Genomic DNA, 26,338 nt, shown 5'->3' with positions numbered 1-26,338 from the left:
TGAGTACCTTCCTGCCTCACTTCATGTGATAATCTGGGTGAGCACATGATGCTGGGTGGCAAATCATTTTCCATGGACACCTGAAGCCACTGCTTCTTTGGCTTCTAGTTGCATGCAGTGTTGCTTACCCCAGGTTGATCTTTCTTCCTTTGTAGGTGACTTTTAAGAATCAAGGGATGAATCTATATTTACCAAAAAAACAAAAAAAACCCCAAAAAAGACTTTTTCAAGATGATTTAGGGCTCTCTGTATACGTAGGATTTGTTACCCAGCAGGCTTTACTTGAAGGCAGTGGTTACATGCTTAAATGCTCACAGACTGGCCCAAGGCAGATCTTGTAAACAGGTGGAGCTGAGTGGGGACTGTGTCAAGTGGAAAGCAAATGCCAGATGAGAAGGGGGCAGCCCCTACTGAGTTCCAGCTGATCTTCTGAATTTTCCAGAGAACTTGGAAATCTGGATCTTCAAGTGAAATGCTCAAATCTATAAACGTGGAAAGCAAATTCAATTTTTTAAAAGGGGCTGTAAGCTATACAAAACAAGAGCTAGGCTGGGTTTGATCAGGCAGCCACTAGTTTGTTTAAGTTATGAAGGCGAAGAGCCAGGTATTAGGCTGGGGGACCCATAAATACCCAAATGTGGAGGTCCTTGCTCTGGGGCATCACAAGCATACTATGTGCCCTCATTCTCCCCTCAAAATCGATTCCATTTCTTCGGAGAATTGTCTGAATGTATTTGGCCTTGGAGCCATGCATTGGCATAGGGAAGGGGTCCATTGTTTCATGTACATAGTTTTGTGCTGCGTGTCCCTACTGTCATCCATGGTACCTACCTCTACTCCTTCCACATCTGAACGCCCCTCCACATACTCTCTGGGATTCTGCATCCTCTGCCAGGTTCTTCCGATGCCACTCATCTGCCTCCTTTCCAGATTCACATTAGTTAGTTGAAATCTCCTACCTGTCAACAACTCACTTCATTTCTTCTTTACTGTGGCAGTTTATAGCTATATAATTGCTTTGTCAACATTGCAGCTGGATCTGGCAGTGTTCAGAAGACAAGTTATGAATGTGATCTGTCCGTCAAATTACCCCTTGCTTTCTTCACTTCCTGACTATTCTGCATATTTGGGGGTCTCTCTTTCTCCAGCCATCACCTAAGTCTCCATTTCTCCCAGGGTTCTGTGCTCAACCCACTCTTCTTCTCAAGTCTCTTCCTGGGGGAACTCATCTGCCAGCACCACTTGTCTGCTAATGACTCCAAAAATCCACATGTCCTGCCTGGACTTTCCCCAGACCCCTCCAACACTGTCAAGCTTTGGATTCTTTATAGTCAATTGCCTACTAGATATCATCACTCAGATTTCCAAATTCTTGGTACCTCTTTTCCAACCTGTTCAAAATTCAACTCATCATCCTCCTTCTCTAAGCTTTTTCTCCTTTTCTATCCTAATTGCTGGAAATATCAGCCCACTAGTGAGTCAAGCTAGAAACGGGAGTGATCTTTGATTCTTTCCTTTTCCCTCATCTCCAAATCTAATCAATCACCAAGAACTTCTTATTTTACACCCTAAATATTTCTCAAGTCTGTCCCCAGTTCTTCCATGTGCTGCTCTCCAGATTGAAAGGTCAGAAAGGCCATCTCCCCTCCACTGTGAGGAACTGGGTCCCGATACTGCCTCTTAGCTGGGCAGTCCTCAACCTGACCAAGCTGTGCAATCGTGTTTCTCAACTCTATTGGCAAAAGAACAGATCCTCTGACCTGTGTTTGTAATCTCAGTTCACAATGGATATTACCATTTTGTAGGAATGGTGCAGGAAAGAGAAATAAATCCAAAACGTCAATCTTCTAATTATTCTGTGCCATTTAATAGCCTGTCATTTATGACCGTCTGTCTCTGTTGGCATTAGCATGATATTCCCCAGGGGAAAAAAACTGTGATTCCAGATGCTGAAAAAGCTCCTGGTAAACTTTAACCCCTGTACTTATGAAGTGTTAGAACCATGTCTAGTCTTAGGATACGTTCCCTTCCTGCTACTTCATGCTCTTTTTATAAATTTTCTCATTTTTTTTTCTCGCAACATTCCTGTAATAGAGGGAACTGAGGCTTAGCAAGGTTAAGGTCACATGATTAGGAAGCTCTGGGCTGAGACGCAAAACCATCCCTGCTCGTCTTCTAATTCTGTGCTCCTTTGACTATTCGACAGCTTCCATGCCAGGAGTTGGGATTCATTGAAGGTAAGGGCCTTAACCGCCTAGTCAAGGGGTTCATGCTCTACGGCAGGCCTGACACATAGAGCACTGTCAACTTGCAGGCTCTGCTTTGCCTCTGAGTGTTCAAGGAAGAGACTAGAACACTCTACTTTCAGAATAATGGTGTAGCGCGCATTTGTTGAAAGCTTGCCACGTGCCAGGCTTGTTTTAAGTTTTTTATATACATTGACTCAGTTAATCCTCACAACAGTCCTTTGAGGAACGTTCTATTATCTTCATTTTATAGATAAGGAAAGGGAGGTGCAGATGGTTGCCTGTTTCACACAGCTAGAATCTGGATTTGAACCCAGCAATCCGACTCTGTGCACTCAGCCACTAAGCTTCCGCAGCTCCTGAGCTATTTCCTGTTTTTCTTCCCTCCATTTCTGCTGTGCTCAGGGTTCCTTCTTTCCCCCTCAGCCTGTGACATCTACTCCAGTAGACTGTTCTCCTTGACTCCCCAAGCCCCTGCCATCATAGGCATCTGCTTCTCCCAGGGACACGAGGGGATGGTCCTCTGTGCTGGCTGGGTCACACCTGCTAGTTCTTCCGTATCTGTTTCAGATTCGGAGCCGGGTTGATGTCATCAGACATGTGGTGAAGAATGGTCTACTCTGGGATGACCTGTATATAGGATTCCAGACCCGGCTTCAGCGGGATCCTGACATATACCATCATCTGTAAGTCTGAAAATGGCTGTTGTATGCCAGGCCACTGCAGAGGATGCTGTGGATACATAAGCAGAGTCACACTGACTATGCCCCCAAACTCTGACAGATGTGTGAGATTCCACCATTAGAGCTTTATTCCTTTGTTAACCGTTAAAAAGCAAATCAGGTTAGGAAAGTAACATTTTAAAGAGTCATCATTTATACATTCATACAAATGTGTTTCAATCCCTTCTGGAAGTGGTTTTTCGTATAGGAAAGGGAAGAACATTATAAGAGGGGAAGGGTATGTGTGCTAAGACGAGAATGAGGCGGGGGCGTTTATATGGCAAAGATGCGGTCATTGAAGACAATCATTTCCCATGTCACATTTTTGCCTGTGCCCAACTAGTTGGTTAAGGGGGATGGCCCACTGAGTTTCTACCTGCCTGCACTTCAAAACCATGTAATTTTCTCATTGCAAAACTGTATATCTTTAAGATTATATTTGGAATATTTGAGTTAAAGTGTCAGGCCCATTTGCCATTTTTATATTTGCAAACTTATCAGCAAGACGGAGAATACCTTCTTTATCATTACCACGGACCCTCTGAAAAATACAGGAATTTAATTTTAAATAAGAAAACCTACTCTCCAGCTTTTGCTTTGAGCTTACAAGCACAGGTGTGGTTTAACTTCTTTTTTACTTATTTCCTTTTGACTGTTTTCAAATTATAAAAAAAAAAAGTTAAAGAATGTAGATGTACATAAAATAAAATAAGCCTGCCCCACCCATCCCACAAAACCCTGTGTGTTTCCTGCCTCTCATTCTACCCCTCTCCAGGGTAGTTCTTGATAACAGCTCAGTGTGTATCATCCCAGGCTCTGGGCATATCAACATTTTTGAAATTTCTTTGATAAAACATCCCATATGGTTGGAGGGGGGAGGTTATTGCTGCTGTTGTTTTTTCAACATAATCCTAGTACATATGCTCTGTAACTTAACGTTTTTTACTCACCAATGTGTGGTATCCCTTGCCTTGGGACACACAGATCAACCTCAAATGTTTTTTTTTTTGGTTCTTTTTGTTTTTTTAGGGAGATTGGCCCTGAGCTCACATCCGTGCCCATATTCCTCTACTTTCTATGTGAGACACCTGCCACAGCATGACATGCCAAGCGGTGTCATATCCGCACCCGGGATCCGAACTGGCGAACCCTGGGTGGCCGAGAAGCGGAACGTGCGCACTTAACCTCTGCGCCACCGGGCTGGCCCAACCTAAAACGTTTTAACAGCTGTAAAACATTTTAAGTTTTAGAATTCTAAGTTCATGTTCAACAGAGCATGTACCTGACTTCTTGTTCTGGAAAAAAAGGCATATAGCAAATTTGGGGGAGATTTGAGAGGTTACTTTTCTTAAGAAAATAATTCCATCTTGGAAACTTTTAGGATATTGACGCTAAAGACTATTTTGTTATATTGTTTTGATAACAAAGGTCCTAAATGTACGATGATCCCATAATGAATCTCGGGAAGCAGTCACAGCCCAATTTATCTTTGTTGGTCTTAAGATGGGATTTATGAGTTTACTAAATATTTTTCTGGATATAAAAATAATGTGTATCTACTGTAGAAAATTTGAAAAAGTATTTTAAAATACAAAAAAGAGTTAAAACCACAAATAATCCCTCCACCCAGAGAAAGCAATTTCTATTTAGGCGTCTGGTTAATCTTTCTTTGTTTTCAAGGACATACACATGCACTTTTTATAAAAATAGGATAGTATTGTACATACTTTTGTGCCTGCGTGTTTATTGAACAATCTTTGATCTACCTGTAAGTTGTTTCTAACTTCTCATTATTTGAAGCAATGATTTAGCAAATAAACAGGTAGTTATGTGTTGCATACTTTCATAGTGATTTCTTTAGGATAAATTCCTAGGAGTGGAGCTACTGGGTCCAATGCACATGCAGTAAGTAGGCCTTTTTTTTTTTTTCTTTCCTTTGAGGAAGATCAGCCCTGAGCTAACTGCTGCCAATCCACCTCTTTTTGCTGAGGAAGACTGGCCCTGAGCTAACATCTGTGCCCATCTTCCTCTACTTTATATGTGGGACGCCTACCACAGCGTGGCGTGTCAAGCAGTGCCATGTCCGCACGCCGGATCCGAACTGGTGAACCCCAGGCCGCCAAAGCAGAATGTGTGCACTTAACCGCTGCACCACTGGGCCGGCCCCATGTGTAGGCTTTTGATGAACTCTGCCAAACACTTCTTCAGCAAGCCAGTTGCCTTCCCAGAAATAACGTAGGAGAGGACCCATTTCTCCACACCCTCCCCAATACCAGGTCCTAATGCTTTTGTGTAGAGAACATAAATCTGTATTTTCACATATGAGGTTTCCTTAAAGCAAGGCACATCACATTAAAATGAAAATAAGTCACAGTTGTCATGTTTTAAGGAACTGCATTCAACACACTGAAAATGCTGAGGTACATGAACAGCTGAAATAGTACAGAAACAATGTCTCTTAGGGAAAGCTGAAGACCAGGTACTGAACAGATCCTGGCAAAGCAACAGGCATGGAAGTTTCTAAAGCATATTTCTTTGCTTTTTCTCTTTCCAGGTTTTGGAACCATTTCCAAATAAAACTCCCCTTAACACCACCCAACTGGAAGACCTTCCTGGTGCACTGTGAATAGAGCGGACCTGAGATTCCCCAGGTGAGGCACCCTGTGGATCTGGGGGAGACCTTTATCATATATCCCATCACACTCTCTTTGGCATCTAAATTGAGCAGGCGCTGTACCTGTCAGAAAACCTGACTTTCAGAGGAATTGTGAGGAGCTAACATTACAAGAAGAACAGTCAAGTTTAAAAATAAGTAAATAAGATGAGTGGTGAGTGCACCCAGCCCAAAGTTCATAGAATCTTTGGTTTGGGTGAGATGAACATATAGCCAATTAATAAATAAGACAAAAATTATCCCAGGTGGTCAGTGAGTGTTCAGAGCTAAATTCTGAACACATTAAGAAAGGAAGCAACAAAAAATAAAGGGAGGAAAAACAAAAACAGAGCAAGATGGAAAACATCGCCTCTCCATGTCCAATAGACCCCTGTCTTTTTCAGGCTTATGGAGATCAGCTTGTCTGGCACAAATCAGATTTGACATTCCTTCCTCCTGCTTGCGATGTGATTTTATTAACTAAATTACAAAACCTGTTTCCATATCCTTATTATTGGAAAGATCATATCACATTACTACAAAGAGAGTCAATTTCTTGACATGCATTTATTTATATATTCATTTATTTATTCCACAAACAGCTGGCCCATCACACTGTACTGTAATAATCTATTGTCTCTTCCAGTCAGTAGACTCTGAATTTCTTAAAAGTAGACACTCTTGCCTGTATATCCTTAATGCTTAGCACAGTGCCCAGAGCACACGTGATTTTATTCATAATATGTGTTCAAGGAAGGAAGGAACAAGCGAATTCTCTCTCCCACTGTCAGTGTGACTTGCCACTTAAACTAGGCTTCAGTGTCCTTACCAGTAAAATTAAGAATCGAAATAGAACATTCTTTTCCGTTGTAAAGTTCTTTGTTTCATACTCCATTCTAGCACAAGGCATTGAGCTAGATTTTCTATGTTATGATTATAGGCTAGAAGGGATGCTAAGGAAATTCACATACAACTAGATTATAAGGCAAACTTAATAAGCACTATATTTGTTGTACAAACTAAGCTTTGGGAATACTGAGGAGAGAGAGATTACATCTGACTTTTTGAGATGACCAGGAGGAGTGTTATAGAAAAGGTAGCGTTTTGGTGGAGGATGTGGGAGGAGGTGGTATTAGGAGAGTGTCTTGAAGACTGAGTAAGGTTTTTAATAAGCTGCAGTGGAGGTGAAAAGAATATTCCAGACAGAAAAAGTGGGTGAAGGTAAAAGGTAGAAAAATGCAAGGTGAGTTAGAGCATTGGCAAGTCCTCCTAGTGTGACAGAGAAGTAAGGGAAAGCAGGAAAGAGGTTTTAGTGACCCTGGGAGAATAAAGAGAGTCAAGAGGACTCAATGGAGATGCTGAGCAGGTCCAGTCATTGTAAAAAAGCAGAAGGCATGAAAGGTCAGGAGGCAACAGATCAGGAAAGCATTGAGTTCAAGGTCTTGGAGACGGAGCAGTTCTGAAAGAAGATGGGTCAAAGGTGCTTCTGTAAAACTGAATGAATGAAACGGAGCAGAAATAAAGGTAATGGGCATCAGGAGGTCAATGTGTGCATTTTGAAGTTGCCTTATCAAGAAGCAAATAAACTGTGGTGGTCAACACCTCAGACTTGGAATCTGACTTCTTGAGTTAAAATCTTGGTTTTGTCACCTACAATATGACCTTGGGCAAATTACTGAACCTCCTTGTGTCTCAGATTTTCACCTATAAAGTGAATACTATAATAGTATCTACCTCGCAGGGTTGTGTCACATGTGTAAGGCACTTCTAGAAGAGGGAGTGGCATAGGGACAGTAAAAAATAAATATTAACTATATCAACCTGAAAATCGACAGGAAAGTCATGTGACCTATAATCAGTCATTTGAATTCATTTTACAGTCAGAGAATCTGTTAAAAGTTGGGAGGAGTGTCATATTCCAGTTCACATTCCAGGTTTAGATTCTCAGTTAAAGCATCATAGACAATACAACTCGAACTAAAGAGTAAGAATACAATTTTGCCCCAATGCAATAAAAAATTAAAAAGTATTAAAATGAGACTCATCCTGTTATTCAGTAGTAATATGTTTAATTCACAGGGATGCCAAACAATGAAAAATTCAAGAATTTACTGATGCCGCATCTTGAACACAAGAATCTTATACCAAAGAGACTGTGCCTTATTGCCATCAGCAATGGATAACTACATGCTGCAGTTGTGAAATGTTCACACATCTTACATTTGTGCATCACTACATAGCCAGATAATTAATATTTTACTTATTCTGTCTACAATTTTCTCTAAAAGAATGAATGAACCCAAGAGGAACAAATTTCCTATGGAAAACAAAGCATAGCAGGAGATGTGAATCTAAGCATGGAAGAAATAGAACAAGAGAAGAAAAAGTTTCCCGTTACACGATAAGGAAAAAGGAAAGGAGTTGAGGAGTAGAAGTTGGGTTAGAAGAAGAGAAATAGATAAATGAGGGCCCATAAGAAGAAAATAGGAAGGAGAAAAAATTAAGATGGAATTTTAAAAAAGAGAATGTAGAAATAGACATTTTGCTCCTTAATAGATTGATTCTCCAAGTAGGGTCCATGAAGATAGGTTAGTAAAAACGGTTCATGAGCTGTTTTCAGTTTTTCAAAAAGATTTGTTGAAATCATATATTTACCAAAACAAGACTACAGAGGCTGCCCCGAAAGGGAAAATTTCACTCGGACTGAAATTATTTTGATTCAGTGACAAAATTTGTTATTTAATGCACCTTATAAATTCTAACAAATAGATCTTTGATTAATAAAAAATATGAGCACTATTAATAAAACAAGTTTTGTAGACAAAAATCTTTCAAAATCAATAGAAAGATCAATAATCAAGATCCATATCTTGAAAAAATTTAAAAATCCTCTTCTGAACATTAAAAAACATTGTTTCAATGGGTAAAATAGGCAACTAATGTATCTGTTTCTGCTAACCTCTGTAGTTTTTGATGATCTTCTCATGATTAAGACACCTACACACAAATTTATCCCTAGAAAAACATGATTGTTAACTAGGTTTCTGTTTTACTACACACCCCTCTCACTGAGATGAACATCAAAATTGGTTTTCTGATTATGTGTACTACCTCTTTAATTCTAAAGATACAAGAATCCAATCAATGCTGGAATTTATCCCCTTAATTCTCTAAATTCTCACTTCATAATAGAAATTCTGACTGTTTACTTCTCATTAAGATCTACATCAATGATGTTTGATTATTCTGGTTCATCTCACACATTATAATAACAAAAGTGCTTGAAATTCAGGAACTATATTTTTTGATTTATAGTATATAGTAAGTTATTTAATTATCACTGAAAAATAGATGTAATATATATCAATATGATGTATGTTAAAATGTATGTAATAAAAGGTTATTTTAAAATATGGATTTGTTTTTCTCACCACTGTGCCTATCTTTGTTCTCATGTTATCTTTCCGGTTATCTCCTTCTAATGTCCTAACTCCAACAATTCTTTGATATCACCAAGACCTCCAATCCATTGACCCTACATGTCCTCACTTCCCTTCTTAATCCTCTTAGATGGTTCTTTTCTACCTGTATATACCCCCATATTACTGGGCCTCTTTCCCTATCTTGTATCTCATATCTCATTTCCATTACTTAAACTAAAAACTGTGAAATCATCCTTTATGTCTTGTTCTAACATCCACTGTCTCAGTACATCCTGTCACCTCCACCTTCAAAATATACCCAGAGTCTAACCACTTTCCACCACCTCCACTGCCATCAAGACAGGAGAGGAAGGAACCCATACAGGTAATCTGGGCATGACGGGCTGATTTTCCTCAGCCATGGATAGGAATCTGCCAACTCAAAAAAAAGGCCAAAAACCTGAATGCCTTGAAATTTCCTCAAAGCCTTTCAAGTAGGTGCTGAGGAAGCCATTCAAGCGAAGGTGCCTTGCAGGCTGCACAATCCTACGGTGAAGCCACTTCAGAGGGTGCCAGGGAAGCTGCTGGCTGCTGGGCACTGATGCTCATCTTGCACTTCAGAAGCCCAGCTCTAGAGAAACTAAGATACAAGAGCCAGAAAAGAACCTCTTCCTCCTCTAGCGCCCCTCCAGTGCCCTCTACAGACAAAGCTTAACTTTGTGCTAGCTGGCAAAGGAGAGGTATTTCTTTTTGCATAGCAGGCAATGGAGAGTGGATTTGGAGTGGAGAGGCAATAAATTGATAACGCGCTTGATAGGAGTACATGTTGTAATCTTTAGGGTAACCACTTAAGGAATAGTAAAATAATGTGTAACCACAAAGGTGATAGAGGGAAAATGAAATAATTTAAAAATATTAATCTGTGAAAGAAGCCAATAAAAGAGGAAAATAACATAGAACAAATGAGACAAATAGAAAGCAAATACCAAGATGGTAGATTATATCAATAATTGCATTAAATGTAAATGGACTTAATGCTCTCAGTAAAAGACAGATTGACAGACTGGATTTCAAAAAAACACTCTTTGCTTGCAAGACATATTTAAAAGATAAGTATTATGAAAGCTTGAAAGAAAAAATGTGGGCAAATATAAACTTATGAAAACACTAATAAAAAGATGGTGTTGCTGTCTTAATGTCAGATAAGGTGGAACACTTAATGATAAAAGTTTAACCATGAAGATATAAAAATCTAAATGTATATACATATAACATAGCCTTAAAATGTATAAAGCAAAGAATGACATAACTAAAAGAAGAAATAGACAAATTCAAATCAAGTGAGATATTTGAAAACCTCTCTATCAGTAAATGATAAACCAATCAGACAAAAAAAAAAACCTTTGTAAATATATGGAAGATTTGAACAATGCTATTTTTTAAAATGACTTAATAAACATATAGAGAAGATTGCCCCTCAAGAACTACAGAACACCCATTCTTTTCAAGAATACAGAGATCTTTTACACAAAATGGTGATATACTAAGCTGTAAGGCAAGTTGCCTCAAATTTCAAAAATTTAAATCATATTCAGTATGTTCTCAGACCACAGAGCAATTAAGATAAAAATCAATAAGAGAATTATAAAATTTCCATGCGTTTTAAAACTAAGAAGTAACTTCTAAATTAGTGGTCCTCAAACTTAAGAGAAATTAAAGAAGATAAATGGAAAGATATATTCATGGACTAGCAAACTCAATATTTTAAATTAAGTCAATTCTCCCCAAATTGATAAATAGAGTCAATGCAATTGCAATCAAAATCCCAACAGGTTTTTTTTTTAAAAAATGGAAAGTCACAGGTTCATTCTAAAATTTATGTGGAAGTATGAAGTTTCAAGACTAAGGTACTCTTGAAGAAAAGGTAGAATACGGTCAACCTCACATTTTCCTGGATCAGTGGTTCTCAGACTTTAGCATGTCCGAATCACCTGAAGACTTGTGGCCCATCCCCAGAGTTTCTAGTTCAGTGGGTCTGGTGTGGGCTCCAAGAGTTTGCATTTTCAACAATTTCCCAGGTAATGTTAATGCTGTTGGCTAGGAGACCACACTTTGAGAACTGGAATTCTAAATAACTCGTAGATCAAAGAAGACATCACAACAGAAACCAGAAAATAATTTGAACCAAATGATAATGAAAATACAATATATCAGAATCTTTGTGACAAACTAAAGTCAGGCTTACTGGGAAATTTATTGCTTTAAATGCATATTGAGAAAAGGCAAAAGGCTGAAAAATCAATGAACTAAGCATTCTTCTCAAGAAGCTAGACAAAAGATGGCAAATTAAACCCATAGAAAGTAAAGGAAGCAAATTAAAAATTTAAAACAAAAAGTAATGAAATACAAAGTGGATATATAATAGAGGATCAACAAAGCCAAAGGTTGATTCTTCAAAACGACTACTAAAATTAATAAACTTCTAGCAGGACTGATCAAAAAAAATAGAGGAGGAACAAAAAGCCAAAGTCAGGAATAAAAGATATACTTTAAAAAGATGATAGAATAAACTTCTTTATGTGAATAATTTTGAAAATGTAGATAAAATAGACAAACTCCTAAAAATACACTCCTAATCAAAACCAATATATGAGGAAAAGGAAATGTCAATAATTGAATATCTATTAAAGTAATTGAATCTGTAATTAAAAACCTTTCCACAGGGGCTGGCCCTGTGGCGTACTGGTTAAGTTCACGCACTCCACGTCAGCAGCCTGAGATTCGCAGATTCAGATCCGGGGCACAGACCTACACACCACTTTCCAATCCATGCTCTTGTGGTGTCCCACATACAGAATGGAGGTAGATTGGCACAGATGTTAGCTCAGCGACAATCTTCCTCAAGGAAAAAAGAGGAAGATTGGCAACAGATGTTAGCTCAAGGCCAATCTTCCTCACCAAAAAGAAAAACAAAACCTCTTAACAGAGTAAACTTCAGTCTCAGATGGCTTTTCCAGTGAAGCTTGCAAAACACTTAAGGAAGACAATTATTTTTAAACTCTTCTGGAAAACACAAGATGAGAGACCATTACCCTAACTTATTTTCCGAAGCCAACGTAATCTTGAGACAAGCACAAAGACTTTTTGGGAAACAAGAATTTTAGGCAAATTTCAGAAATGATTATAGATGCAAAAATCTTAAGTAGAACATCAACAAAGAGAATTCAGCAACTTATCAAAAGGATAATTTATCACAACTCAGGTGGGTTTATTCCCAGAGTGCAATGTTAGTTTGTGTGCATATCAATCAATGTATTTCACCACCTTAACTGAATAAAAGATACAAATTATAAGATCATCTCAATTGATGGAGAAAAAGCATTTGGGAAAATGTAATGTCCATTAATGAATCTAGGCAAAAAACAACAACAAACCCAAAACAACTCTTAGTAACTAAAAATAGGAAGACATTTTCTCCAAATCATGAAACAAACAAACAAAAAAACACCACAGCAAATATATTAAAACTTCCCTCTGAGATCGAAGGCATAGCCAGCATGCCAGTTGTCAACACTTCTCTTAAATATTGTACTGGAAGCTCTAGCCAGTGCAATAAGACAAGAAAAATAAACAGAAGGTGTAAGGATTAGAAGGAAGAAATAAAGCTGTCTTTTGTTACAGTCAATAATATTGTGAACATAGAAAATCCAAAATATTCTACAGATTACTCTTTAGAGTTAATAAATGAATTTAGCAAGGTTGCTCAATATAAGGTCAATATACAGGGGGGAAAACTAATATTTGTATACCAGTAATAAACAGAAAGTAAAATTTAAAAAAATACCATTTACAACAGCATCAAAAATAACAAATACCAAGCTGGCGTTAATGGCCTAGTGGTTAAAGTTTGGCATGCTCCACTTTGGTGGTCTGGGTTCAGTTCCCAGGCACAGAACCACACCACTCATCAGTCAGCAGTCATGCTGTGGTGGTGGCTCACATAGAAGAACTAGAAGGACTTACAACTAGAATATACGGCCATGTACTGGGCCTTTGGTAAGGAAAAAAGAAGAGAAAAAGATTGGCAACAGATTTTAGCTCAGGGCAAATCTTTCCCAGCCAAAAAAAGAATTTCCCGTTAAAAAAAGAAAAACATAAAAAACAAATACCTAGGAATAAATCTAACAAAAGACGCTCTTCTTTGTCCAAATTTTCAAGGCTGTTGCACATGTCTTCAGAAATTTAAGATCAGTTTATCATGCTCCAACTTGTTTTTGAAAAAATTGTACCAGAAAAATTGTTAGCATCTTTATTTCCACATCTGGATGAACCTATATCAAGGATCTGAGAAATGGTGATGGAAATGGTGAAGCTGGGTCTAATGGAGGTGGGGGTGCAGAAGGAAGGACACTGATGGACACTGTGTGGAGACATCCCAACGTGAAGACTTCATAGTTGAAATGCTCAAGGAATTTTGAAGGACCGTGAAGTAACTAAAATTATTTTCTTTGATGACCCAGCTACTCCAGTCTGAATACCCCAACTGGCCTCTTTGCTTACTGCCAAGTGATAAGTAGTTTACCCAAGGAAAGGAAAACAACGTTTAATATTCCCAGACTGCGCTTTCTCCTTTTTTATTTTTTATGTCTAAATCCTGGTTTTGGTGTGTTAGAGGAAGGGACATCAACCTATTGATTTCTCTTGTATACAAGCAAATTAGTTGGCTAATAATTATACTTCTTTGAGATATTATTTGACAGATCATTATAGTTTTAAGACATTTTTATGATTTCAATGGTAGCTAGCAATTATTTCAATTAAAAATTATTCCAGTTATGTAAATAGCCATTAAAAATGTCTTCCTTATGTAATATAAATTATAACAGGAAGTATACCAGATCTAGATAAAGAAAACAATAACATTTTGTCAAGGGTTATAAAAGAAGACTAGGATAAATGGGGAGGTGTATTATGTTCTGGACAGAAATATTCTATGTTGTACCAACCTCTAAATTCAGTGAAATCTCAATAAAAGTCTAAAATTCACAAAGAGCTCCTACAAATAATAAAAATGTAAACAATGAAATAGAAATATTTGCAAGAGATATGAATAGAAAATTCCGCAAAGACAAATGGCCAATGAAAAAATGAAAAGAAGCTTAAATTCGTTCATAGGGTGCACCAAGATAAAAACACAAGAAGTCATTTGCAGAATTATTATTTTAAAAATTTGAAGAAACAAGTAGCTATCAATTTTGAAATAGTTAAGTATATTAGAGTAGAGCACATTAAATAGTAGTGGAAAATAATGAGGTAGGTCTATATTTATTGATCCAGAAAGACCTATAATGCATATTTTAAAAAGAATCAAGTTGTAAGAAATACACTATTATCACTTTTATGTTAAAATAACACTACATATAATGGTGAGTACATGTGTGTGTGTAATTCCAAAGGAGAAGATCTGGAGAGCATACACCTATCTATTAACAGGAAGCAGACAGCCGGGAGCAAGCCAATAATTGGATCCTCTGCTTCTTAGTTAACATATTTCCATCTAATTTAAATGTATCACAACCGGAAAGCATTCCTGTATTTGTTATGTAATTGAGAAAACAAAAATATTAGTATATAGAATATTGTAGACGTTAATCCACCCTCTAACTCAGCTTTAATATTTTAAATATTCTTTTTTACTTTTATTCAACATTCCTATTTTTGCCTACAATTTTATATCTTCTTGGGTAGGCAGTTTTCATATCGCTACATGTTAAAATAATTTTTAGGGGCCGGCCTAGTGGCGTACGTGGTTAAGTTCGTGCACTCCAATTCAGTGGCCTGGGGTTCACAGGTTTGGATCCTGGGCACGGACCTACTTGATGAATGGTGATTCATCAAGCCACGCTGTGGCAGCGTCCCACATACAAAATGAGGGAAATCTGGCACAGATGTTAGCTCAGCGACAATCTTCCTCAAGCAAAAAGAGGAAGATTGGCAACAGATAGTAGCTCAGGGCCAATCTTCTTCACCAGAAAAAATTAATAATAATTTTTATGTCTTTGCAATATTCCATATTCTGAATGAACCCTAACTTTATTCTTCTATTGTTGAATATTAATCTTATAAAGAATATTATCCAGGTTACTTTTTTCATGTTTTTGAATTCTTTGCTCGGGATAGAATTCTTGACGTTGGATTACTGAATCTAAGGATATGAACAATTATGCTTTTGATAGCAAATTCTCGAGCTTCCAGTGAATGTACAGGCCCATATAACATATGGACAATCTTCCACGCTATCCCTGCATAAGTTGATTCCCCATGGAGCTCCATAATGTTAATTCTGCAGACACCACCCACTGTTTCACTTGCAAATCATACTTATATACTCTTTCTCTTCTAAAGATTCCTTCACCACCTTTAGGGTGATCATATTTTCTGAAAAACAGTAACAAAAAAACCCTAAAAAGTATGCAATACCTTTATGTATTCTAAAGCATTAACCAAATGTAAGAACGCAGACTTCTGCCTTCCTGTTATGCCCATATATTATTATTTTAGCAGCTGAAAATCAAAGCTAATTTAGCCAATAAAATAGGTAATCTAGACGGTAAGAACATGTATTTTCCCTCGAGGAGTCAATAAATTCGTTTTTATTTTAACACAGAAAATGCGCCTTGACTAGTTTGGATTTTTCTCAGTTGGTCCTCATCTTGAATCCGTCCGCTTAACGGGAAGCCTGGGTGCATTTGGAAACTGCAATGAGCCGATGTTGTCGCTAGGTGGCGGAAGAGGACCACATCAAAACCCCGCGGCCCGCGCGCCTGCTCCCCTTGGTCCGTTTCGTGTTCCGGATGTTGTTGCTCACTTAGTGATGACTTCAAAGTAGCTCAAGCAGCCGCTCTCCCTCTTTCGAGAATTCGCTTTCTCTAGTGTATCCAGGGAGAGAGGGGTTTCATCTGGGCCTTCAGTGGTCCCTTGGAAGCTGGCCCTCGGGTCTTCCCAGGCTCCCTGCACCAAGGAACCCAGGCACTTCTCTCCTCTCCGGCCTGTGTTCTCCATCCCACCGCCTCGCAGGCTGAAGCAGGCACGCTTCACCCGAAGCGGTGAGGTCATTAACGGAACTACCGAGCAGGAGGTTTTAACTTAAAAGTTGTGCGATACACATGACTTTCCCCTATTTTAATGTGTTAACACCTAAGGCATTAAATCTTTACAAGAAGACCTTTGAAGTGCACACAATTCCTAATCTGTCTTCCTTGCTTTCAAATGCAGGCCTCTCTGTAGGGAAAGAGGAAACATTAAAAATCCTTCTTCCCATCTTACCCAGGCATCCTTCACCCATCGTTTGGGGGACCCCATTCCACCCACAGAAACTGAGCCCAGGACCATGCCTGTTCCCAGGCAGTGCATTTCCTCCAGTCTGAACTATTTACTGTAATAGTTACTCCAGGCCTTCAGAGGCCAGTCAGCCCTGGCCTTTAGCACTGCCAGACCTGCAGACTGTTGGCTGAGGGAGGGGGCCCTGTCGCTTTTAGCTTCCAGGATTCCCACGGTCCAGGGCCAGTGTGGGCGCTCTCAGCCTGGTCCTCTGGGTAACTGTGCAGGGGACAGCTGCCTCAAACCCACAGATCTTCTAGGAACAAACGTTTATTTTCCGAGCAAGTAGTCTCAAATTTTAAGAAGGAAGGAATAGTTTCCTAACTTGCCAAACAGTAGAGTTCAGACTTTGCTTTATTGGTCAAAACAATGTTACTTCTTGTCCTTTGACATCCTCTCCCATCCCACTCTTCTTTTCCAATTGTGCATCTTTGGGCCAACTGGGAATAAGAAAGAGCTTGGTATCTGAGGCGTTTCCCTCTTAATGGACATTCCCTTCAGGACCCCAAAACTAGACTCCCTTAGCTTTGAAATGTCATCTTGTCAGGATTAGATTCTTAGTGTCCTCCTCAGCCATAGGGAGGATGGGAAGTTGGGTAGTTTTATTCTTCTGTTTACATCAGTAAAAAACCAAGATGGGAGGGTGGTACCGCTTTGCGTAACCACAAATATCACACAACTGAAGGGCGTAGTCCTGATGAGAAAGGCTCATGTGTTAATACTAATCACAGGCTAACTCACAGAATGGTGGCCCTGCCCAATAACCCAGCCATAGGAACGAAGAGGGAATTTCTCCTTTTTGAGGCATAGACCTACCCAAGCTGGACCTGTGAAGACCTCATTTTCATAAAATCAGAATTACAGAGCCGATCATTTCAGTAGTTGTAATTGACTCAGGCAAATGGGACCTATTCAGTAGTAAAAACTTTCATTTATCCCTTTTGCATGAAAAAACTCTAGGACCAGGGTTAATTTGCCTCCACAAAATAGCTCAAGCAAATTCTTATAAGGCCAGGCAATGAAGCAATGTTTCTGGGGGCCTCAGGCCAAGATTTCTCTGGAAAAAAATTAAAATATCAGTGGCCTCGCAGGCACAAACATTCTATTGCCCTCTGGGTAGACAGACATTATTAAGCTCAATAGACATTTGGGACACAGTGACCAGAGCATTTATGACTATTGCGACAGTGAGTCCCAGCTGCCCTAACCTCGCCAGCTGAAGTGCCCACGAGCTCAGGTGCAGCTTTGGAACTTCCAGTGAATTCTGAAAATGGCGCATGCCTAATAATAATTACTATTGTTACTATGTTATCTTTGTATACTTTTGACAAAGTGTTTATGAAGTCTGAAGGGTTACTATTCAATAGCGTCCCCCAGGAAATATGGCTCTTGTGTTCCTGTCCCAAAAGAGAACCATTTTGAACTGGAGTCCCATCTGGAATTTACTTTTCCCATCAAGAGGACAAAAACAGCAGACTTCATTCTCATCTCCCATCAGTGACTCAGGGCAGAGAGGAGGCAACTGGAAGAAAAGGAGTGCTCAGATTAAGGAGAAAGAGCAATGCGGCAAAATTGGGCAAATAAAGGAAGAAATTCTTCCCAGGATGAAAATTCATCCTGGGCTGATAGTTTGCAAAGCTAATTAAAGAAAGCAAGAACTCCTTAGGAATATAATTGCAAAACACTCTCAACTTACAATGCTATACCCAAATGAAGAATTTGGATGAGTTAATTAGGCAGTTTTAGCATTTATCCAAATTTAGCCCCCGTAGAAAACTTCGCACACAGAGGAGATAGGAACTGGATAGCCAGAGAACAAGAGAAACCCAAACAGCTCATTTTTATCACCACACTCAGCTAAGGGTTTTCATCAATTTATCTTGGAAATGCATGAGCGATTCACAGTATCATTTGCGAAGTTCAAAGTCACCGTGGGGAAACCTGTGCAAAGCTTTCACTCTGGAGTGCCGATTCAGCCATTGCCAACTTCAATGCTGGTTTTTAGAGGCTTGTGATTTGAAAAACGCTTGGGTGGTGGTAGATGAGATGACTCCTTTGGGGGGATCTGCCTCACCATTGAGACAAGATCCTGGATCCCCGCTGGGGTAGACCAGGTGAGGTGAGCAGTGGCTCCTGTTTCCTTCCAGAGTCCTCCCTCCTCCATTTACCAGGTGCTCCTCTCCTCCAAGCCTTTCCTAGCTTCCATGGAGCTTTTTCTTTCTTTCCATGGTCAAGACCCCAACCATCCTCAACCCTTCCCTCGTGGACATCTCCACCCTGCACCTGTCTGCACCTGTCACTCTCTTCTCTCAACCCCCATCATACCACACAACTGAGCATCTACGGGATGGTTAATCATTTTGTGTGAATTAGTCTTGTCTCCTCTTTGTAAGTTGTAGAGGTCAGGGACTGTATATTTCTGTGGTCACCCTGACTAACGCAGTGGCATTTAATAAATACTTATTAGTAACAACAGTTAACATTTATGAAACTACTATGTGTCAGGCCCTCTGCTAATCATACAACATACATTGCTCCTTTGAACATACAAGGAAGGTTTTATTATTCGTCTTTTACCAACGAGGAAAGCAAGGCCCAAAGAGCTAGTTAACTAACTGTCCAAGGTCACGCCATCTACTTGGATCCAGCAACTTGAACTTGAGTCTTCCTGCATATGAAGCCCTGGTCCTAACCCCTCAGCTGCTACTTCTCTGGTACACAGACTGGAGGCCTGTGGCATCTCTCAGTGGCTGAGTGCTTCTCCTGTGCCCTTTGCTGGGCATGACTGGAGCATTGAAGGAGGTGGTTCAGATGATCTCATCTGGCCCGAGGACCTTTGCAAAGATTGGAGGCAAGCGTGTAGAGTGCTCCCTGTGTGCCCATAAAACCTGTCCCTTGCAATGCTAAAGGCTTTCCTGGAGACAGGTGACCAGCTCGGTCGGGGTGGAAAGGCTGGTGCTGCCTGGGAATGCGTTCCCAGCACACGAGCCTCCATTTGGGAGAAATTGGGGCAGATGATGGAACAACTATTTTCTCTCTCCCTCACCACTCCACATCTTCCTTCTCCCCACAAAGGATACCTTTTTTTTTGGATAGTTGTCTGGGTTTAAGCATACATGTAGATATTTTCTTTTCCCAGCTGCAGCGAGAATTGTGTGGATGTTTCAGATTCTTGGGGCTCTCTGAGATGGGTCATGTCAACAATGCTGTCCTCTTAGGATTTTAAGCAGTACTAAAGGTTTTTATTCAGATGATCCTCCTGCCATTTGGTGGGTTAGAAATGTGATCCAGATTAGTACCTTCTAAATTACAGATGTGAGATGATAGTACTGAGTATCAAATTATCATCATCAAGGACTAACATTTATCCAGGGCTTTCTATTGGCTTTCAGTTAATATGCTAAGATTTGAATAAGCGTTGTTTCATTTAATCACCAAAAACAATGCCCATAAGATAGATATTTATTAATTGTATGACCTGGAGTAAGTTATTTCACTGAGCTGCAGGGCTCTGCTCTAAACAATGGAGTTAATAATAATACCTGCCTCGTAAGATTGTAATGACATGGAATTAAATAATCCATGTAAAGAGCTTAGCCCAGTGCCAGAGGCAAAGTAAGAGCTCAGACAGTGGATGTCCTTGTCCTCATTTTACAGAGCAGGAAACTGAGACCCAAAGAAATCTTGTCTGAGGTCACATAGCTGAGATCTAAACCTCAAAGTGAAATCCATCAACAACTCTGCTATACGGCCTTGCTTAAGTTAATTGTTGGTTTAATTAAATGTTAGTGATTTAAACTGTGTCTTTTGTCCCCTGACTATACTATGTCTGGAGATCAACTCGGTTAGGTAGAGAACAGGGCTACAAAGATTAAGGCCAGTTCATACATCCTTCACTGGCCATCCCGCAACCCACAGAAGGATGATGGATGGCGGCGCTGAGGGGCTGCGGATGAATCCACACAGATCCACCACCGCTATCAGACTGAAGCCAGGCTCCACAGTTAGTAGATCCAGTTAGGGTGACCCTGTGCCCTGGTTTGCCCAAGTCGGTCTTGATTTATTACAGTTTCCTGGTATAATTATTAACAGTGCCCTCTCACTCTCAAAAGGTCTTGATTTACACAATCAATTATGTGGTCACCTTACCCATAGTGGAATCATCCTTAATAAATAAAGGGCAGCATGTTCTCAGAAACTGTTGGCTCTTTGCCACTGTTCACAGACTGTCAGCAGCCACTTCTTGTATTCCTGGATTTTTTTCCCTGCCCTGATGGCTGATTGCTTTAAACTTTAATCGCTTCTCCTTATAATTCTTCCTTCCATACTTCCCCAACTCTTCCTGGTTTCTGCTTCTCAGCTGTGGCATGGCATTTAAGGATGTAAGCTTTAGAGGCCAGCCCCGTGGCCGTGTTGTTAAGTTCGCGCATTCCACCGCAGTGACCCAGGGTTTCACTGGTTCGGATCCTGGGCGGGGACATGGCACCGCTCATCAAGCCATGCTGAGGTGGCATCCCACATGCCACAACTAGAAGGACCCACAACTGAAATATGCAACTATGTACTGGGGGGATTCGGGGAGAAAAAGCAGAAAGAAAAGAAAAAATGTAGATCAGCAACAGTTGCTAGCTCAGGTGCCAATCTTTAAGAAAAAAAATAGCTAAAAAAAAAGAAAAGATGTAGGCTGTGGAGTCCCATGACTGGGGTCTCTATCTTGGCCCCAACTCTCACTGGCTGGCATATCACTTCACCTTTCTCCAAGCTCTGTTTCCTCATCTGTAGACTGGAATGCTAGGCTGGACCTCATGGAGTTGTCATACTGTTTGGTAAATCTTAGCTGCCTGTTAGTCACATTATTATCCCTTTGTGGGAACAACAAAAGGAGATGATGGGATAGTCCAGCAGATAAGACAGAATGCCCTTCCTGTTTTATCCCAGCGGTCCCTGCCAGGCACCAGTACACCACATGAAGCATGATGAAATATCCTCGGATCATGATACAGAAACTCTTAATAGATTATTTCATTCCTGTTAAACAAGGCTGAAGGCAGAGCTTCCGAGTCAGGGGGAGCCTATTGGTATGAACTCTGAGCTGCCATGCTGGCCCCCTGCCAATCCCTGTCAAGCTACCTAGAATTCTATTGCTACGTTTTGCTTGGTCTTGAAATTTTCTCAGCCTCTCAGAGTGTATTATTAAGATCTCAGGACCCCTGGGTAGCCCCCTAGCTCCTCAAACAGCCCTACCTAAGGCAGTGATCCCCACCCCCATAAGGGTTCCCAATACGGTGGCCCTCGCTCTGGACTTGTCTTTACAATATCTGCTATGCCTCATATTGTAGGGAACTGCTTGCTCTCTGCCAGTTATTACCATGGAGGTATGAAAACTAATAATAAGTGTGGCGGACAGGTGTCAGTTTACTTTCGTATTACCCATTCTCTCTTCTCTTGGCGAGAACACTTAATGTTTTCTTGGTTGAACCACTCCCTCCCACTCTTTGGGTGGGGCTAAGCCCTCTTCCCCACACCAGCCAATGGCACATGACTGAGGCATCTTCAGTCAGAGTCACAGTGATTGGTTCATGGACACCACGTGACTCAATTTGAGCCAATGAGAAGCAGTCCTGAGACTCCGGCTGGGATAGTAGGCAACAGGCTCTTCTTCCTGGTAAGGGAGGAGGATTGGTAAGGGAGTAGGGAGCTGCTGGAGGCCGTCTTTCCCGCCTGAGAATGAAGCCGACACAGAGGAAAGCAAAGGTGAGGAATGGAAAAATGATAGTTTCCTGCTGACATTGTTTTGGCACTTATCTAGCTGGGCTTGAAGCCAGTCTACTCTGATTACTGAGCTCATCAAATTCTGTTTCATGCTGATGCCATTTTGAGTTGTCACTTGCAACCCAAAGAGTCTTGGTTAGTACAATAAAGAAATGTGCTATCCTTCCCGAAAGGTTTACATTTTAACAACAGACATCTTTTCAGCCCTAAGAGATGAATTTGTGTGGTAGAATGTCAGTCATCAGTGTCAAGCTGAAGTGGCCAGAATATTTTGAAGTGGGGTTAGGAACTAGAGACACTCAAATTCCACTCCACCGTTGGCTGTCTCATCTGACACTGAGCTCAAAGGATTGACCCTGTCGGCCCAGAGGAGCTCCTTGGTTGGCCTCAGGCAGGAGGAAAGAGCCAGCCCAGTGTGATCTCTCAATGTGAGAACATTTCTCGTTGAAATCCACTAAAGTGCTCGTCCTTGTAATCAGCAATAACAACCCCCACAATAAGAATTAGGAGTATGACTCTGTGAGAATCAGCTAAGGTGGCAGCTTGTCCTAGAAATGTCATCTCTGATCCTGCCTCCGTTTACTGGCCTTCCCATGTTTAGGTTTTAGACAGGCAGCTGGACTCGGCAGGAAGAGTCTATTTTTCTGAAAGTTAAAACTCCTCTTCCAGCTGGTGTGGGGAAGCAGGGCAGCAAAAATGATCGGGTTACATACCAGACCAGTCTTCATTTTTTTTCTTATAAGAGTGGCTGTCTTCCTTGTTTTCTTTGAAAGAAGATCATTTTCTGAAGGCAGAGAGATCAGCCTGTCGGTGGGTGGGACCCATCGAAGAATGCAAGGGTGAGAAACGAAATCAGATCTCGGAGGACTGGAAGACTCTCACGTGGACATCAATTACGATCATTAATGGCTCACAAATGAGTTCAGGCTCATTTTTTGATCCGTGGGATTGTTTTAAATTGAGCTCCAGAAACAGACCCTGGGAGCAGGATTCATGGGTAAGTGATTTATTAAGGAAATACTCCCGGGGAAGCCAGGAGGGTCGGGGAGCCCGACAGAGAAGGGGAAGAACCCAAGCAAAGTGCCATCTCAGGGAAGTCCCCACCTCGGCCTGATCCCTCCGGGGAGCTCTACAGGGTAAATGATGCCTCAGAGAGTGTCCTCGCTCAGGGCAAGGGGGCTGGGCATTCAGACTCCCTCACCAGCAGGTGGTAGTCCCTTGTTAAGGGCCACCCTGAAGGAAGGGAGGACATAAACTTCCAGGCCTTTCTGGCTCTCCGTACTTGTGAGCAAAGTGACTCAGTGGATCAAGGACAGTTAGGAGCAAAGACACCCAGAGGAGCTGGGGGAAGCCACACAGAGATATGGCAAAAGGATGCAAGGTATCTGGGATGGGCACCAATAGAGCTCATCAAAGATGTCCCCAAAGCCTACAAAATGTAGGGTTGCTGGACTCACCCCGTTGAGGAGGATTAATCAGCCATAAGACACCCTTTCTTTCTTTCAGAATTTCCACGGTCACCTCTACTCCCCGTCCCTCTACCCACCCCCACTTCCACTTCCCCCCACACACACTTCCATCTCCACAGCTGAGTTCATCTCCTTCCATGACCACAACCTAGCCAAGGAGATTCTTTCCCCTGAGATTTTGGTTTGGGAACTGAGAGAATCACATGCAGTCTGGCTGTTGGGCTGGCTGGGGGTGTTGTGGACTTGGAGATGAGGTTGCCGTTGTGGGATGGCCAGGCCTGGACACAGGCCCAGTGAAGCAGAGAAAAGCAATCCACAGAGACAAAGAAGAGTATATAACCAGATTAATAGCAAATAAATATTAAATGCTGGCTATGCACCAGGCACTGTTTTCACATGGATGAGCTCATCTGATCCTCACCACAACCCTGTGGGGTAGGAATGATAGCTGTTCTCATCGAAAGTCGAGGACACTCAGGTCTCAAGTGGTTTGGTAAATTATCCAAGGTCACACAGTTTGAAAGGGCGCAGTCAGAATTCAGTCCTCTGCTCTAGCTCCAGAGCCACATACTGCCCACAAGGCCAGGAGGGCAGCTGAGCGCTCAGAAGCCCAGGTTAGCTTTTATGACTCCTGAGAGCAAGTGAAAGCCAGGCAGAGGCTGACCGATTGCTGCCCAGGTTCCCAGTGGCGGTCCTTTCCCTGAGACGCCTGCTTGAAACGTTTGCCCTATCATCTTATAATAAAGGCCCGCTTTAAAGAAAAAAGTAAAAAACCCAGATTATGTTTATAGTGGAGTTCTATTGCTTACAACTAGAAGATTGTTAGGGTGGACCCCTGCTCGTGATGAAATGAGAAAAATTGAATTTGTTTTCAGTTTTTACCAACTCCAAAAGTTCCCTTTCCCATCCTCGTGTCCTAGGTTGGATGCACACGGGCTTCACCCAGGATAGACTCGAGGGTGCCAGAATAGGCCATGCCTGGGTGACGTGATGTTAGCAGCTGGATGGCCTATAACACCTCTTCTACAGCTTCACCTTTGTGCCCTCTGAGTATGAAAATGAAAATCCCCCAGAAGAGAAAATCCCACAAAAGAGATGAGCCTTTTCAGGTGGAGGTTGTACAAGGGAGAGACAATGAGGAACCCCAAACTCTTAAGGACTGTCAGAAAATTATGCTTTGTGTTCTGTTTGATTAAGTCAGAGTGGCTTTATTTTCTTTCTACAGCTGTAAGAAGAGCCAGCCAAAGTGCTCTGTCTACCAAGAGAACCTGAGCTCTATATATAAGTGGAAGAGAAAATAACGGAAGGCTGATAGCTTCATTTACAGTCTGAGAAGATTCAGTTTCCTATAAGTCATATTCTACAGCCAATGGAACAAATGTAACTTCCTATTACAAGCGCCTATTAGACCCTTATAGAGGATTAAACACAATTTTATTCTAAACTATTGAATAGTAAAGGGAAGTTTTAAGAATGATTATAAGAAATCAAATATATATAGATTTAAATTTGAATAAGACCTGCACTCCTCCTCTCTAGTCACTTTGTTTACAATACTCCTTAGATGTAATATATACATACTTAGATGTAATATATTACATACTGTAATATACTGATATATATAGAGAATGTGTAATACTCACTAGTATGTAAATATTCTTTAATCATCTTTTCTTTATCTTTGCTGAGCAAGAGATGTTCAACAGAGTATTTACATTCTTCAAGAACTTGTATCAACAATTACTCAACCCTTGATCTCAAAGACAATTATAGCTTATATTTCTAAAATTAAGATTAAAGAAATATGTCTAAAATTTCTCATTTCCAGAGTTAAACTCACAAAATCCATGCGTTGGCAAAAGATGCCTTAGAAATGACAATGTGGCTGTAAAACAAAAGAAGAAAGACAGGGTTTTGTCAATAGTCTTAACCACAGCCAGTGGAAATCTGGCACAACAGCGATTAGTCTCTCTCCGGTAACATAACAGAGATTTTCAATCCATCAGAACAGTCTTGCTCCCTGAGCCTGGAGGAGGCCTCAGAATTCTCTTTAATGCAGCATTCCAGGAAGCCACTATTAAGCTGTTGGTGATGGCATCCTGTTTACCATCTGTATCAGAATGTTTCTGTTGTAAATAACAGGAGCCTCTGGCTAATTTATGCAAAAGGAGACTTATGAATGGTTACTAACAGCTCGTAAAACCACTGGGAGGGCTGCTGGTGCAGTGTAGCCTGAGCTTCTCCAATGAGCTGGCCTGCTGAGGGAGCTGTTGCCAGCAGGACCCGAGAACCTCCTTATGCCTCCGCCATGATCAGGAAGCTGCTGAGTCTAAACTGCCCTGCCCTTGCTGGCTCTAGAAGAATGAAAGCCACTCAGCTTGTCAGAAGGTCCACCTTCCCTGCACAAGGCCAACAACTTGCTTTACCCACTCGCTCCTTCAAGACTCACATCAGGGCACCTGCTTGGCAGACACTAAGTCACACGAACAGCTCTAGCTGTAGGAGAGTCTGCGGGCTGCTTATAGCTTTCTGCCACTGCAGAGCAGGAAGGCACAGTGGAAGGGGGAATGGGACTGAGCGAGCCAATCTGTAGTTCTGCTTCACCATCTCAGGATGAATCCTTGGCATGAGATATAGGAAGAAAGCATGGGATACTTGGAAAGCACTGTAAGAT

General features: G+C 40.9%; 1 protein-coding gene across 18 annotated transcripts in view; it reads left to right on the top strand.

Moving 5' to 3' along the window:
• The window catches only part of CMAH (cytidine monophospho-N-acetylneuraminic acid hydroxylase), a 351,661-nt gene extending 342,627 nt beyond the window's left edge, over positions 1-9,034 (top strand). For 17 of the 18 annotated variants that reach the window (XM_070244995.1, XM_070244986.1, XM_070244988.1 and 14 more), the window contains 3 exons: positions 2,817-2,932; positions 5,523-5,619; positions 7,701-9,034. In XM_070244995.1, coding sequence (XP_070101096.1) covers positions 2,817-2,932; positions 5,523-5,598 — 192 coding nt within the window. In that variant the 3' untranslated portion in view covers positions 5,599-5,619; positions 7,701-9,034. Of the gene's footprint in view, positions 1-2,206; positions 2,410-2,816; positions 2,933-5,522; positions 5,620-7,700 lie in introns of those variants that run through there. The other variant, XM_070244985.1, reaches the window with a different exon arrangement.
• Positions 9,035-26,338: the final 17,304 nt, after the last annotated feature.

Source organism: Equus caballus, chromosome 20 (genome assembly GCF_041296265.1).
Source record: "Equus caballus isolate H_3958 breed thoroughbred chromosome 20, TB-T2T, whole genome shotgun sequence".
Lineage (NCBI taxonomy): Eukaryota > Metazoa > Chordata > Mammalia > Perissodactyla > Equidae > Equus > Equus caballus.
Note: the sequence above shows the minus strand (reverse complement) of the source record. Positions and strands in the feature narration are given on the sequence as shown.